This window comes from Prunus persica, chromosome G3, assembly GCF_000346465.2.
Source record: "Prunus persica cultivar Lovell chromosome G3, Prunus_persica_NCBIv2, whole genome shotgun sequence".
Taxonomy (NCBI): domain Eukaryota; kingdom Viridiplantae; phylum Streptophyta; class Magnoliopsida; order Rosales; family Rosaceae; genus Prunus; species Prunus persica.
The window spans coordinates 4,050,618-4,065,783 of record NC_034011.1 but is presented as its reverse complement, the minus strand read 5'-3'; the positions used below and the strand labels follow the sequence as shown (position 1 = coordinate 4,065,783).

Genomic DNA, 15,166 nt, shown 5'->3' with positions numbered 1-15,166 from the left:
CACCAACCAATTTTTGTACCGTTGCAAAATTTGCCTTCCAACGTAGTTATATTATAATCTCCAACGGTCACAAAATTCAAATTTCAGATTTCTCTCAATTCTGCAGCAGAAGCAAACAGAAAACCATATCATATTCTGAGAACCAGAAATTAAACACACATCCATTGTTACCAACTTACCAAGAAGAACACAGTGAGAAAAAAAAATGGAGGGTTCTGATAAGGTTCTTTTATCATCAACACCAACCAGGCGCTCTGTAACGCAAGAGCCCTCTGCATCTGGTACTCTCTCTCTCTCTCTCTCTCTCTCTCTCAGTGTTTGTAGTTTTGATTTGCCAATAAGACGTTTATTTAAAATAAAAAACAATTTCAATATGCTAAAAAGAGTTCATAATTCATAGTTCAAGTTTAGGAAAGATAGATACTCCATTTCTTTTTTCTTCTGTTTTGCAAAACGAAGCATTAGAAATTTAAAACTCTTTTGATTCATCATATATTCTAGTTTTTGTTTCAATAATTGTTTTCTTTCTTTCCAAATTACGCAGACGAAAATGATCAATATTATCAGCAAGTGGGCAATTCCCATCTGCGGAGCCCAAAGAAACCAATGGCAAAGAATTACATGTCCCCAACTATATCTGCAACGTCCAAGGCCATTGTTTCAAGAATGAACATCTTAGGCGAAAGAAATGAGGCATCCGAACCCAAATTTTCCAATACCCTTGTTGAAAAGTCCCCCCATATAGGTACTGATAATGGTAATGATTCTTTATCCCAAGCCTTGCCATTAACCCCTTCAGTTTTTCAATCCCATGACGATGGTAAAGCTCTTTCTGATAGTTTGTCTTCAAGGCCTTATGACCCTATAACTAATTACCTTTCTCCAAGGCCTCAATTTCTCCGGTACAACCCAAATAGGCGCCGGGAGCGTTTTCTTGGCCTAGAATATGGCGGTACCGAAAGAAATGAAGACTTGGGTATTAGTAGAAGTGGTTCTTTCGATTCCCAGAAAGCTATTGATGAGGAAGCTGGAGCTATTACCACTCCAAGTTCTTTCACTTCTCCTCGTCAGGATGGTCTTCTTAGCAGAAGTGGTTCTTTCAATTCCCAGAAAGCTACTGATGAGGAAGCTGGAGCTGTTACCACTCCAAGTTCTTTCGCTTCTCCTCGTCAGGATGATCTTCTTAGTATAAGTTGTTCTTTCGATTCCCAGAAAGCTATTGATGAGGAAGCTGGAGCTGTTACGACTCCCGGTTCTTTGGCTTCTCCTCGTCAGGATGGTCTTGCTAAGCAAGGAGATGAAGAAGTTGAGGTGAATGATGGAGAAATTGAGGAGAGTGATGAGGAAATTGAGGAAAGTAATGAGGAAATTGAGGAAAGTGATGAGGAATATGAGGAGGTGAAGGAAGAGAAGAAGGGTTGGAAATTGAAAGGGCTTTTAAAAAGTTTGCTTCTTTTGTTGGTTCTAGTACTCTTTACCTCACATATATCTACCATGAACCATCAAACAGTCTTTGAAGGCATTCAAGATGATGGGTGCATTCAGAACCATACACTTGAAGCTGCTTTATTGAAGAAACTTGAAATTAGAGGTATGCTTTGGGATGGAAAAGAAGAAAGACATATGGGTTTGGTGGAAATAGGGGTTGAGGAGGGAAAGTTGGTTGAATTTGAGAGTGGAAGTGAAGTTATGGGTCAAGGAGAAGAAGAGACACAAATGGATTCATTGGAAGAAGTGTTAGAGCTAAAAGATGAAGAAATTGAAGTTATGGAAGTGACTGAACAAGAAGAGAATGGAGTAATAGATGAGTTGGGTGAAAAACAAGTTGAAGATATTGACGAAACTTTCGATCGAATGGCTGAGAATTCTGATCAGATACCTGGTGAGGTTGATCACCTCAATCCAAATGATCTTGAAGAAGAAGGTGAGGTTGCCGTGGAGCAAATTGATGGAATGGTGGAGAACAAAATGGAGGGAGGACTAGAAGAATATTTCACAAACATGATAGCTGAACCTGCTATGTCAGAGACCATGGATAATGACAATCTAGTGTCTGATGTTTCAAATGATCTTGAAGAAGAAGGTGAGGTTGCAGTGAAGCAAATTGATGGAATGGTGGAGAACAAAATGGAGGGAGGACTAGAAGAATATTTCACAAACATGATAGCTGAACATGCTATGTCAGAGACCATGGATAATGATGATGATGCAGGTTTTGATGAGATTCTCAAGTTAGAAGCAGAAGGGAACTGGAGGGAGGAGCTAATCACCCACATGAAATTGAAAACATTTTATACAGCTCGTGTTGGGGTTTCCATATTTTCTGTGATTGTTGCATCTCTGGTGTTGGCGTTTTGCTTTAAGCAAAGGAATGGTACAAAAAAGGGTTCTTCTGTGATTGAAAATCCTTGTGCCAAACGTCTGATAATAGAGCAGAAGAAAATCAACGAGAAGGTTTCTTCTCTGCCCTTGAAACCCTATTCAGAACTTGTGATAGCAGAGAAATACAAGCCAGTACTTCCCAATAAGGCAGAAGACAGCAGCATTGAGCATGTTTACTCTTCTTTCAGAAGGATGTCTTTGTCTTCTAAGCATTCAACTGAAGCAGCTTCTGAAGAGAATTACCATAGCCAGGCACCGGCAGTTGAATTGCTTGGTGAATTTGTGGTTGGAGAGGTCAGCAGCTCATTAAGGACCTGTAGTATGAAAAATAAGATCACAGAAAGTGAAGAAAGCAACTATTCTGTTTCTTCAAAGAAGAAATTGGGGAGCAAGGTTCAGTCTGTTTCTTTTCAAGTGCATCCGACTGCGTCAGAGTTTTCTTCCATGGATTGCCCTTCATATGGAAGCTATATTACTCCTCAGAAGATCATGAAGAAAAAGGTGAGCATTTCTTGGTTGCATGAAAATTTTACTTAATTCCTCTTAAAAAGAATTTGACAATTAGGGCAGTAGATTAGTATTTAAATTCATGACATAATACCAATTTTGAATCCTAGCATTATGCAAACACATTGCTTATTGCCTTCCTCGTTACTGTTTATCTGCAAAAAATGCTAATAGGAGGGTAAAGATGTGTATATTTGAGACATTTTATGTTGAATCATCATAATTAATCATTTATTCTTGTTCTTTTTTGTGTCAATTTAGGAGGGTGGAAAAGATGAAGAAGTTACAACTCCGCTGAGACGATCAAGCAGAATTCGCAACCGAACGGTCATGTCTCCATGAATCTTCTGGCCTTAAATTTTATGTTCTGGCTTGCACACCATAACACACAGCAGATATGTTGTTTCCTAGTTCAGCATTCTTCCACTGAAGAGTGTCTGGAGAATTTTGGCTGTGTGAAGCCAATTAGTATAGAGAAACTGATTTGTTTTCAATCTGTCTGTAGTGTAGGGCACTCATTCTTCATTTGTATTTCTAGATTATCAGAAATTTGTAATTTTTTTAGCAGAACTTTCTCTATAACCTTTTACTTTATGAATTAACTTAACTATATACAAAAACAAACACCCCTGAAGTTTTCTGGACTACCATGTTTGCTGGGTCTGCGAACAATGGTGATATGAAAATGGCAAAGAAATTGTATGGAAGAATGGTGGAGAAAAATTCAGTGGCATGGGTGGCTATGATAGCGAGGTATGGGAAGTGTGGAAATGTTTCGGAGGCCAGGATGGTTTGCGACGAGATACAGAGGGCAGATGCATCATGTTGGGCAGCAATGGTGGCTTGTTATGCTCAGAATGGCTATGCAATGGAAGCCATTGAGATGTACAAGAAAATGAGGGAAGAAAAGTGACAGTCCATGATGTGGAAGTGATTGGAGCTATTTCAGCTTGTACACAACTTGGGGATAATGAAGTTGCAGCCACATTAGCAAAGCATGTGGAGGAAGGATAATGAAGTTGCAGCCACATTGGCAAAGCATGTGGAGGAAGGATGTTGTGGTCTGTTCTGATTGAATCAAATTCTATAAATCATTATGGCATGATATCTTTTCTATTGCTTTCATTTTGTTCTTAATGCTTATGTTTCCTCATTTATCAAACACTTTCAGAGAGGACACTCTTTGTATCCAATGCATCGATCCATATGCATTCCAAATGTGGAAACAGAGACCAGGCATGGAGAGAGTTTAACAGAATGAGTATCAGAGATGTCATTATCTTATAGCGCATTGATCGCCTCTCTTTTTCTCAAAAACCCAAAACCAGCGAAGCCCCTCTTTTTCTCACCTTCCTCCATAACTCCTCAAGGTTGTGATTGAGTGAACCGGATAAAGCTTTCTCATTGTTGCCCATTCTTCTTCCCAACACCCACTCACCTCAAACCTGTTATATCTCCACCCTTGAGCTCCTTTTCCTCTCTGATTAGACACGCTCTTGGAAAATGTTCATATGCAATCTCTGTTGGGTTGGTTCCATATCCATAGTGAATCAATTATCCTTATTTTTCCCGAAAAATGAGGGAAAGGGCAGGAAAATAATAAAAGACAAACACGTTACAGGGAAAGCTTTCCCACGTCACTTATTTTCTTCCCCCCTACATTGTATTCTTCTTTTGAGTCTTGGGTCTTCAGCATTCAAACAGAAAATGAGGAAGCATGGATGGCAACTTCCTTACCATCCTCTTCAGGTGTAGTTTCAAGAATATTCGCTTTGGTTTTGTAGCTCAGTCAATTGATGTAGTAATTTTTTTCTGTGTTGTTGTTCTGCATTTCTGAAGGTGGTAGCTGTTGCTGTATTTCTGGCCTTGGCCTTTGCTTTCTATGTGTTCTTTGCTCCTTCTGTTGGAAATAAAGATTTTTCAGTATATTGTGATGGGCCTCTACGCTCCTCTTGTAAGCTATTTCTCTTGAATCCCTATTTTTATACGATTTTCTTTTCATTTTTTGGTGGTTTGTGACCTGAGACCCGTGCTTTCTCTTCTTGTTGACATGATTTATGCGTTTGGTTCTTTATATTTTCAGTGTATTTTCAATATTACGTATCTCCTGTTCTCAATAAGAAGTAACACCTCTCTTCTTTTCAGATTACAAGTGTCTTCTTTAGCCTATATATTTGGTGTGCAGCCGCTGATCCTGCAGATCCAGGAGTTTTTAGATCAAAGAAATATCTCAAGATTCCAGCCAATGAAAAGCATACTAGAAGAAAAGATTCTAAACTATCAACATCATCAATGCGAGATGCTAATACTGTAACAGTTGTAGGCAAACTTCTGGATAAGGATGTTCTGGGCAAAGAAGCGACTTCAAAAATGTCCACCAGTGAATCAGTGATAGTGGAAAGAAGAATGCACCTGAAACTTCATCTTGCATCCTGTTGACTTGCTCTCCGTGTGCTTATATCTGCAATTGCGCTAGTTCGAGTGAGGAATCTTCTGTGCAACAAATGAGTGAAGAAGGCATGTTCTTTGCGGTTTGTAGTTGAGGTATGTTCTGTATTCTGTTCTATAACAAGCATGGGAAACTGGAAAGGACTCATTGGGGCTGTCTTCAATGGCATTCATTGAAGTTTGTTTTCATTTAGGAGATATCCTAATGAAATTGAAATTGGTTGTGTTTCATGATTGACTAAATATTTCTTTCCAATTTTGTGTTCTTTAAAATGACAAAAGCTTGAATAAAAAAATAACCTTGGCATATTCTCAAACTCAAATGGCTTGCATCCATCCACTAGCCACTAGTTCAGCTAAGTGATTCCTACGTCTAAAGTATTGATTTATCTGATTTGTGCTTCTATTCTAGAACTAATGAAATCTAATGTTAAACTTTGCAGACAGCGTGCACCCTTTTGGCTATGATTGCAGGCCCTGCCACTTTCACAACATTTCTTTTTTCACATCCCAGTCAACTTTTCTGTTAAAAATAATGACATGGCATGAGCAAAATGTCTTCTCACACAAATTTTTAAAAAACTAAATCTCCTCTCCCTCCCTCTCTCTCTCTCTCTCTCTCTCTCTCTCTCTCTCTCTCTCTCTCTCTCTCTCTCTCTCACAAAAATTTATTCTCCCCCCCATCCTCCCAGATTTCTTGAATTGCTTGAGAAAATGAGACAAACGTCACTGTGACCAAATGTGGGTACTTATAATGCTCTAATTAAATAAAGGGCTTTGCATGGAGGGGATGTCGGAAAGAGCCGATTATTTGTTTTCTAAGAAATGGGAAGATGGGGTTGAGCCTAATTCAGCCGTTTACACTTCAATGACAGATGACAGAAAGGAAATGTGGATGATGCTATTAAGTATATGAGTAAAATGCATGTTCTAGGGTTTAACCTTGATGTAGCTGCATATGGGGTGGTTATCTCAAGCCTCTGTAAAAACAGCCGATTAGATAAAGCAATTCAATTTATTGAAGATAAGGTTTCGAGTGGGTTAGCTCCAGATTAGATGTTGTTGGCGACCATCATGGATGCATGCACATATTTTTTCCCAACCCCGATTTCTTCCCCCCTCCCCCGGTGATTTCTCACCCATATTTCTTCTCCTGCCACCCATATTTTTTTTTTCCAACCCCGATTTCTCTCCCCCACACCCATATTAAAAAGACAAATCTGGATTAAAATCAAATGATATGCTGATATGGCTGTCTCTATTCAATCCAGCACATGAAAAGATAAATATGCCCTCATTTTTAACGGAAAAGTTGACTGAGATGACGGAAAGGACAATTTCTGAAAGTGGAGTCATAATTAAAGTACCATTGTAACAATTTAGCAATATGAAGTACGAAAAATACAGTTTGGTCTTAGTCGAGGGACAATTGTTACAATTTTGCCTATTAAATAAGCACTACTTTTTCTAATGTGAAAACTTTCTAACAAAACACTCAAATTAGCTCGAGCTTAGGAAACTCATATCATTAATTACACCTTTCAAGATGGTTAGGGTTCCATTTTCAGATCCGGATTCTCTATTCTGATTTTCTCTAACATGATCTACTTAACTTTTGTTCTTCACTGACACCTTATTAAAATTTAATCTAACATATTTAAATTGGACACATCATCCTCTGCTCTAATTTTCTCTACCATGATCTGCTTTGATTGTCTCTACCATGATCTGCTTGACTTCTTCCCTACATATGCTCTCTCAATAAAATTTAATCCAAAGCACTTTAAGTTGACACATCATCTTTAAAACAAAATCCAATTTCAATATCACATATCAAAACTTTTACTCTAAACAATATCCTCAAATCCTCCATCAATCCATACTCAAATAAAACCAGGCTCCTCGGGCCGCTCATTACTCATAAACATAACTTTCCAAAACGTTTCTAAACTTCCCAGGCCATTCAATATATCTACCAGTAATGAATGTTATCTCAATAAATCCATAAGCATTCCAAAGTGTTTCTCAAACCAAATCATAAACTTAATCAAAATCATGCACTTTCAAATTTCAATACAAGCACAAGTTATAAAGCTCCTAAACAAGTCTTCACCACATGCGAGCAGAGGTATTGTGTTGTCAGATTTGAAAGAACGTTCTTGTGTATTCAGATTCAATGTGAAATTGTAGAGCATAAGCATGAACAACAATCTATCTCTCTGTGTTATACCAAACTCGAGTCTGGTTGAGTTCATACAATTTCTCATGGGGCTTAACGACTCTTATTCTGCTGTAAGGGGACAAATTTTGTTGATGCAGCCATTAATCCTACAGCAAAACCAGTATTCGAGTTTATATATTTGTATTTAAGCATTATTGCAAGATGACGGATTTGCTATATATTTGTATATCTATACATGCACACGTACGTAAGTATACGTAGGTTAAAATTTCTTTCTTACAGGAATTGGGGGGAGCGTAGTACTACCAAAAGAGCCGCCTCTTGTTCTACTTGAAAAAGATAAATTATCAGATGACAAATAAGAAGCCCTTGAAGCTGATGAGGTCTTCTTAATCTTAGAAATGGTGGCCTTAGGAAGTGTGTAGGATCTGTAGCTACCCAAGCCACCTCCATAGCTCTTACTTTGTTTTAGTGCTTTTCTTTGATTGTAAGGACTCTCTTTCTTTGCAAGATCTTCAATGCTCTTGACCTTTGATAATGATGTAAATGACTGACACTTGCCTTCAAAATACTTTGAAAGTCCTCTTCTGTAGATTCCAAAATACATAATTATATGCAACATCTAGCTAAAAGTATCAGGTTGATATATAAAATTAGAAATAATGAATTGAGATGAGTTTACTTTTTTCTTTAATCTTACTTGATGGGTAGCTGGGCCATGAGATCTGACAAGTCATGCAAAGATCCATGAGAATTGAAGGAAGAAGAACATGATGATGATGATGTTGTTGTTGATGAAGATGCATCATCTACCAACTCCAAAGAAGATGTCGATCGATCGGAAACCGATATGGATGATGTGGTGTCGTACGCATACCCATTATCGTCATCATCACCATCATCATCATGTCCTTTCATGATCACGCAGCTATCTTCCCGTGCTTTTGTGTAGCTATCATATTGTGTGATCAAGCATGGAGCGTGAAGCATTTGTTCTTCACTACTTTCACCCATAGATGGAGCAGCCTATTAGATCTTAGCAAGATGAAGAAGAAGAAGAAGAAAGTTATGGATATAATTGTTTGAAAGAGGTTTTCATATATATATATAGAGCACATGACACACACGGATTAGACTTGGTTGCCTGCAAGAAAGGGGTGTCCTCCTCCTCATGACATGTAATTACATGGAGATTTTATGCGTTTTAGGCAAGGAAGGAACACATACATACACTCATGTCTAGTCTAATAAAAGAAATACAAGATGCAAACGGGTATTTTTTTTTGAAAACTATGGGTACAAACGTGGACCACTGGCTAATCAAAACAACATGCAATTTCATGCACTCAACTGTCTCCCAATGTTTTCAATATGATTGTCTTATCCCAAGATTCCTCATTATCTTCTTTATATGTTACGAATAAGCAAAAGAGGATAAGCTCTATATCCTTTAAGCCAACCACCTACGTACGTAAATGAGTCACCATTGGACCATTGTTGTGTCCATTTTTATAATGCAGTTTTCAAGGTTCATTGGGTCAAAAGAGAAGGTTGTTCTAGATGTACCAACATTAGGGTGCATTGTTTAGATAGGTATGTGCTTACTCCAACATCTCCTAATTAGGCTACTTCCTTATCAACAATCATAAGGGTCAAATTATTAAATTAATAAAAGAGGTTGTGTTGTGCAAATTCTTTTGTTACTCATTTTTGTTTTCCCTCTCCTAGTTTCTTAATTGTATCAATATAAATTTCCTAGATTTTTTTTTCTTTTCCTTGCTTTTTCGGTTACGCGACATATATAAATTAAGATTGTGTTTGGTGCATAAGAATATTTTCCATCTTTTTTTCTCAGAAAACGATTATCAATAAACTTCTATTTATGTAATTCTTAGTGGATTTGAATCCTCTACTTGAATTTTTTTCTTCACTAGGATTTGTTCTTTTTTTTTTTTTCTTCTAAATATTTCGTGTCGTTTAAGAATATTATTGGAAAGGAATTTGGGTTTCTTACAATAGTTAGTAAAAAGGAATTAACCGTAAACAACCAAGTCAAATGTCACTTTGATAGTTATTTTTTGCTTTTCTTTTCATAAGTTTTGCATCCAAAACTGTCCCAAAGACAATTGATGTTATAGAAAGTACAATTAATTGAGCTGCATTTTCAGATATGAATTTGTTTTATCATTTGATTAAAGAAAAAAAAAAAGAAATTAATACAAAGAAGATAAGATGATATACATGAATGATTTGGTTCACGTACCAAATCATAATAGGACCACATCAGGGATTAGGCTGTTTACACTTTTTATAGCACCTCACCGAAATATTAAAGTGATGGGACTGACCATTTAGGCCAGCACATTTTGACTTGATAATGTAAATCCATCTAGAGAATTACAGATGGGGACTTGATAGGCAAACGAACCTGCTCACATCAATTCAGATTAGTCTTCCTTACAGCCTTGCCCTACCATTATTATCTGCTCTTCTTCTACCCTTATCCACACTTCACTGTGCCTTCAACAACCCATCGACATCATTCTTCAGGATCTTGATGGAGACTAGGTCCATGTGTTTTCATTCTCACACAAGATTTCCACTATTCAATCTCCTTTTAAACAAGAACTCAGAAAAGTCAGTTGGCATCAATAGCCATTATTAATTAGTTCTCGTAATTTATAGCCAATTTGATATTGTATATGAAATTTCTACTCACGATCTCCTCTCTAATAAAGTGTATAGCAAATTCACGTTGGAATCTGAGTTCCAAAATTCGGATTAGGGCCTTTATTTTTTAAATCAAATAAAAACGTCATTAAATAAACTTCAACGGTACAATCAAAAACTTCAATAAGATATCTAAAATATTAATTACAAGAGAGCAACAAACTAACATGCTAAAAGCAAAACAAACTCTGACAAAAGCCACATTAAAACTACTAGCCCACATCACCACAATTAGCCATAAGCTCACAAACCCAACATAACCAAAACCCTAAATCAACCCATGAGCCTAAACAAACTCTACCACCACCACCTGAAAAAGCGCCGTCGCTGCCACACTCACCACCGCATCCGTAACAAATCTGGGGAAAATATGATTTCCAGCAATCTACTTATGCATAAGAGCGAACAAATAACGAAAACACCAACTTTGCTAAAGAACAATTGGGTGATTTGCAGCAACCTCTGTCAAAGACGATGTAAAATCAAATTTAAAGAACATAAGCGGCGTTAGGAAGCGGGTCTTTTTTTTTTTTTTTTAATTGAGAACATATACTAAAATGGGTGGTGGGAAACTTTAATCTAACCATGGCTTAAAAGAAACCACCACAAGAGGCTTTTTATTCAAAACTCCCCAATGGATTTATTCACTAACTTAAAAGAAAAAGACCAGAAGAGAGGAGGGGGAGAAGGGGCAGTGATGCTTCTTCCTCCTCCCCTCTCCATGGAATTTTCCTTTATGACTCACAAAGGGAGAAAGCGGCTAAGGTTTGAGAGCAAGCAAATTTGAAAGGTGATTAGGGCCCAATGTTGGTGAACCGATTAGATAATTTTCCTATTGTTTTATAATTGAGAGTGTCGCTATATACATGAGCGGCGTTAGGGAGCAGGTTTTGGGAGTAAGATTTAATTGAGAACATAAATTAAAAAGGGTGGTGGGAAACTTCAATCTAACCATGGCTTAGAAGAAACCACCATATTTACTCCTTACTGTTTGTAAATAGTGACTAAGCCTATAAGTCTTCAACTCTCGTAAAAGGTGTTCCACTTCCAACATTGTTCTTCACTGTCAATATGTGGGCCATCCATCATTTACAACAAAATTTTCCATTTTCCCCGAAGAGAGAGTGTGTGCGTGAAAACACAAACTAAGAAGACAAGAAACTTGGGGAAATAAGCAAATCCTAGAAACTGCTTATGTATGCAAAAGGGTAAATTTAGAAGCAATCCTAGAACACAGCTTATGGATTTGTCTTTCTGATATTTATCCATAATTTTCTTGTGGAAAAGAATGACTATATGAAGCGGAGCTTTGGCGTGTTAAAGGAAGATTAGACTTAGGGTTCTTTTTCTTGTGGGGAAATCCTATGATACTTATAAATTTATATATAACCAAAAACTATAAAACTCAATTAACAAGTATTACAGTTTGATAAAAAAAAAAAAACAAGTATTGCAGTCTTGCAGTAGGAAAGAAATAGAGGGTTTCTTATGGTAAGGGCATATAGCTCGAGTGGTTAATAGCATTTACCGTCTCTCCCAATATCATTTGTTCAAAAATTATATTACAAAATAAAAAAACCAACGGTATCTAGCCCAATGAAAAAAGGTATTAACTTGTTGATTAGTGGTTATGTTCGAACCCCTACAACAGTGTGGGTAAAAAACCCTCTCCCCTCTAAATTAGATTATTGTACATACTAACAAAAAGAAAACAACATTAAAAAAAATTGTTGGTGAAAAATAAAAAAAAGGTTAATTTCAGTGTAGGATCCTGAATTTTCATGAACCGATAACATATTTTCATTCGGTTATGATTATTAGAGTGTTGCCATATACATACACACGGATATATGATCACTATACCCAGGCCCAGCATACAAAAGAAAACTTGCGAAATTTCCAAATGTTCCCCGTGATAGAGAAAAAAAAAAAAAAAAAATTTAATCACATCACAATAACATGAAATCCAAGCTTTTTCAAACTTAAAAAATGCAGTCAATAGGAGCACACAGCTGTGATTAAATACACAATTAAGAAAACAAGGAAATCAGAGAAGTAAATAAAACAATCCTAGAACACCAATAGTCACTGCTTCTGTCTGCACATGGTTATTCCCAGCAGCACCACCAGTGCCAGTTCATGGCCAAATAGCAGGAAGTAGATGCAAGCCCAAAAAGAGAGAATTTCAAGATATGAAAACGATGATTGTGAGATGAGCTACAGCCCCTGGTCAATTAGGTAGTCCCCCAGCCTCTCCACAATAATATTACATTGTCCTGGAGTCAAGGGCTCGTCATATATACCGAAAACCAGAGCCTGGCCAGTTTTCTTCACAGTAATGCCACTAGAGCCCTGCAAAAGAAATCAAATTGAATTAAACTTCACGACACTCTGAAAGACGCAATCCTTCTTAAAGATCCAGTCAGGCACTAACATATAGGCCCCATATAGACCAGAACCACTTTGCATAGACAGCAACCACAACATCATAAGGCCGCATGAAAAAGAGAATTGAGTGCAAAGCATATGCAATTGGGCAACCATGTGGCGTACTTTAGCGTGTGAGTGAGTCTATTATCAACAGGAACTAATTAAAAAAAGGAACCCAAAAGAAAATCTAAATTCGAAACAGAGGAATATTTAAGGTGGTCCACCTGTGGGGCTCTTGATCTTGAAGCTCTATTATTATTCCTTCAAGGACATACCATTATCTAAACCCCTATAATAAGCAGCATCTGCAAATGCAGAATGTTGACTGCAACATGAAGAAACTTTAACGAATGAAATTGATAGTTAGCAAGTTTAAAAGTTAAAAAGGTGAACAACCATGAGTCCCACTACTTATAACATGGGTGCACATAAAGTGCTTTACAGTCTTCAACGCATGCTTTTATGAGCCATTCATGTTAAAAATCCTCTGTTTACAAATCATGGCTTGAAAAGACCTTTTCTTTCAAAAAATTATGGGAATAAAATGTCACACTTGAGTAAAGGATGCCCGTTATTAGGACTCAAATCGAGTCTTTCCCCGTAGTAAACTCAGGCTCAAACTGTACCTTGCCTATATCATATATATGTACAATATTTAGTATCTATAGCATATATACACTTATATAAATCTGCATTGACATGTAATTATACTAAAATATATAGAAACAACAAGCTGAGACCCATCAAGCTTGAGCTTAGGATCTTTTCCACAAGCTTTGCTTCTGGCTTAAGCTCGGCTGGTGAAGTTCAAGTAGCCCACTAGTTTAGCATAAAAAGAACCAGTTCACAAGTGAATTGATTCATTTATACTGAACAGCCAGATAAATTTCACTTGAGTACAGTATGTCCACATTTCAAGCTCACTTGTAATATACGAAATGCAAGCCTGAGATGATATTTAAAAAATATAGGATTTTTTGTGGAAATTCCTCTACTCTTATTGTGAAATTTAGTAGATGTTCCATAAGAAATGTCACAATATGCTCTTGAGTAGGTATTTTATATACATACATATAACTGTTCTCTACAAAGGCCTTTCTTTGATTCACGTTTCTTAGCAGTTATATTAGATATGAATGGTTGAGATACGCATGAGCATTTTCTTAGTCTAAAAACTAAAACAAAAAACGGAAACCTCTTCCGGACCTTGTGTTAAGTATGAATTGAAACCCCAATGAAGTAAAACACTTTTCAAAGAGAATATTCTCAGAAAACTTATTTTCATTAGAAAGAAATACAGTCAGAGCCAAAAGAAAAACTCAATTTCCATTGCACCAAATCAAACTGAGCATATAGATATAAACCTACCCCCCACTACAAGAAAAATAATGGAAACAGTGATATCAAATTATAACCAATTAGTATATGATGAAGGAGAGGAGCAAAGTAAAGAAACCTTCTTTCCACGAATGACAGCTCCACCCTCTCCCTGAATAACCATGTACTTTGTGCCACCAAGATGTAACCCAGTTGGAGCAAGAGACCCTGGCTCATCGAAATCTTTCATTATCGCCGTAATTTCTTCGGGCTTGAACTGCACATAAACAAGCAAATCAATCTCACTCTCTTCCATCACTCACTAGAGACTAGACACTGCCGCAGCTTAAATGAAGAACACAAAATGTGCTTGTGAAGCAAAAACCCACCTGAATTCTTTCTATCATACATTGTCAGCAAAACAGAAAACATTTTCTCGGCAACCAAACAAAGATCAAATACCAAAATTTCAACATGCAGAGCACAGATCATTTAGAAAATATCAATCACAAACCACATCAATCAATCACTTTGAAAATATGAGGATTTCAGCACAATATGAACTAAAGTGGTTAAATTAGTATTCATTAGTTTTACAAGTAACTGCATTTGCAATCCAATAACTTCACTTCGCCGTTAATTTTTTTTTTTCCCAGGAAACAAACAGAGCCTAAGTTGCACAGATCTAATAATGAAATGAAACAAAAATAATCGCAGAGGGAAAGTTGGAGAAGGAAGGAACCTTAGGGAAGGCGGAACTCTGGGCCCACACACTACCGTCGTGACCGACGATGGCCGCGGAGGCCAGATGGTGGCCGTCGATGTCGCACATCAAGTGATCGTCGACGTAAACCTGCCACGACATTTTGTGATTCAATCGTGACCGTCAAATTTCACAATTAGCTTTGATTTTTATAGAATTTAATAATTTTCGTCTACGGTCGGAGCCCTCTGTGATTTCTGGTTCAAAGGAGAAAGGTATTTATATACACACACGTACAGAGAGATATGCCTGAAAACTCAAAAGAGAAAAGAAGGTGGGAATTTGGTGGGCCCAAGTCAACCGTTGTGTAACATAACACGTTGGTTGTTGCGTAGCTAATCTTATCTCAGCCGTTGGATTTGAACATGATTGATTGAGTGCTCTTCACGTAGGAGGACCACAGGTGA

At 37.2% G+C, this 15,166-nt stretch overlaps 3 protein-coding genes and 1 long non-coding RNA gene across 7 annotated transcripts; 2 read left to right on the top strand and 2 right to left on the bottom strand.

Annotated features, from left to right (window-relative positions):
- On the top strand, nt 100-3,513 carry LOC109947780. Of its 2 annotated transcripts, XM_020558735.1 has the most exons (4): nt 100-281; nt 545-1,898; nt 2,043-2,883; nt 3,151-3,513. In XM_020558735.1, the coding sequence occupies exons 1-4, from the start codon at nt 206-208 to the stop codon at nt 3,229-3,231; spliced, it is 2,352 nt and encodes a 783-aa protein (XP_020414324.1). In that variant the 5' UTR covers nt 100-205; the 3' UTR covers nt 3,232-3,513. The 2 variants fall into 2 exon arrangements, with proteins under 2 accessions (XP_020414324.1, XP_020414323.1); XM_020558734.1 differs by having other exon boundaries at nt 545-2,883.
- LOC109948246 lies at nt 4,110-5,960 on the top strand. The gene is made up of 3 exons (XR_002270850.1): nt 4,110-4,638; nt 4,729-4,843; nt 5,035-5,960. It is a non-coding gene; the product is annotated as an uncharacterized LOC109948246 (long non-coding RNA).
- On the bottom strand, nt 7,139-8,887 carry LOC18784506. Of its 3 annotated transcripts, none has more exons than XM_020560796.1 (3): nt 8,645-8,887; nt 8,220-8,554; nt 7,139-8,106 (listed from the first exon to the last, which is right to left on the bottom strand). In XM_020560796.1, exons 2-3 carry the CDS (start codon nt 8,531-8,533, stop codon nt 7,782-7,784), a joined length of 639 nt encoding a protein of 212 aa, XP_020416385.1. In that variant the 5' UTR covers nt 8,534-8,554; nt 8,645-8,887; the 3' UTR covers nt 7,139-7,781. The 3 variants fall into 3 exon arrangements, with proteins under 3 accessions (XP_020416385.1, XP_007217760.1, XP_007217761.1); XM_007217698.2 differs by having other exon boundaries at nt 7,139-7,665; nt 7,800-8,106; nt 8,220-8,886; XM_007217699.2 differs by having other exon boundaries at nt 8,220-8,887.
- LOC18782493 (profilin) lies at nt 12,189-14,977 on the bottom strand. The gene is made up of 3 exons (XM_007217817.2): nt 14,739-14,977; nt 14,136-14,273; nt 12,189-12,601 (listed from the first exon to the last, which is right to left on the bottom strand). The coding sequence occupies exons 1-3, from the start codon at nt 14,859-14,861 to the stop codon at nt 12,467-12,469; spliced, it is 396 nt and encodes a 131-aa protein (XP_007217879.1). The 5' UTR covers nt 14,862-14,977; the 3' UTR covers nt 12,189-12,466.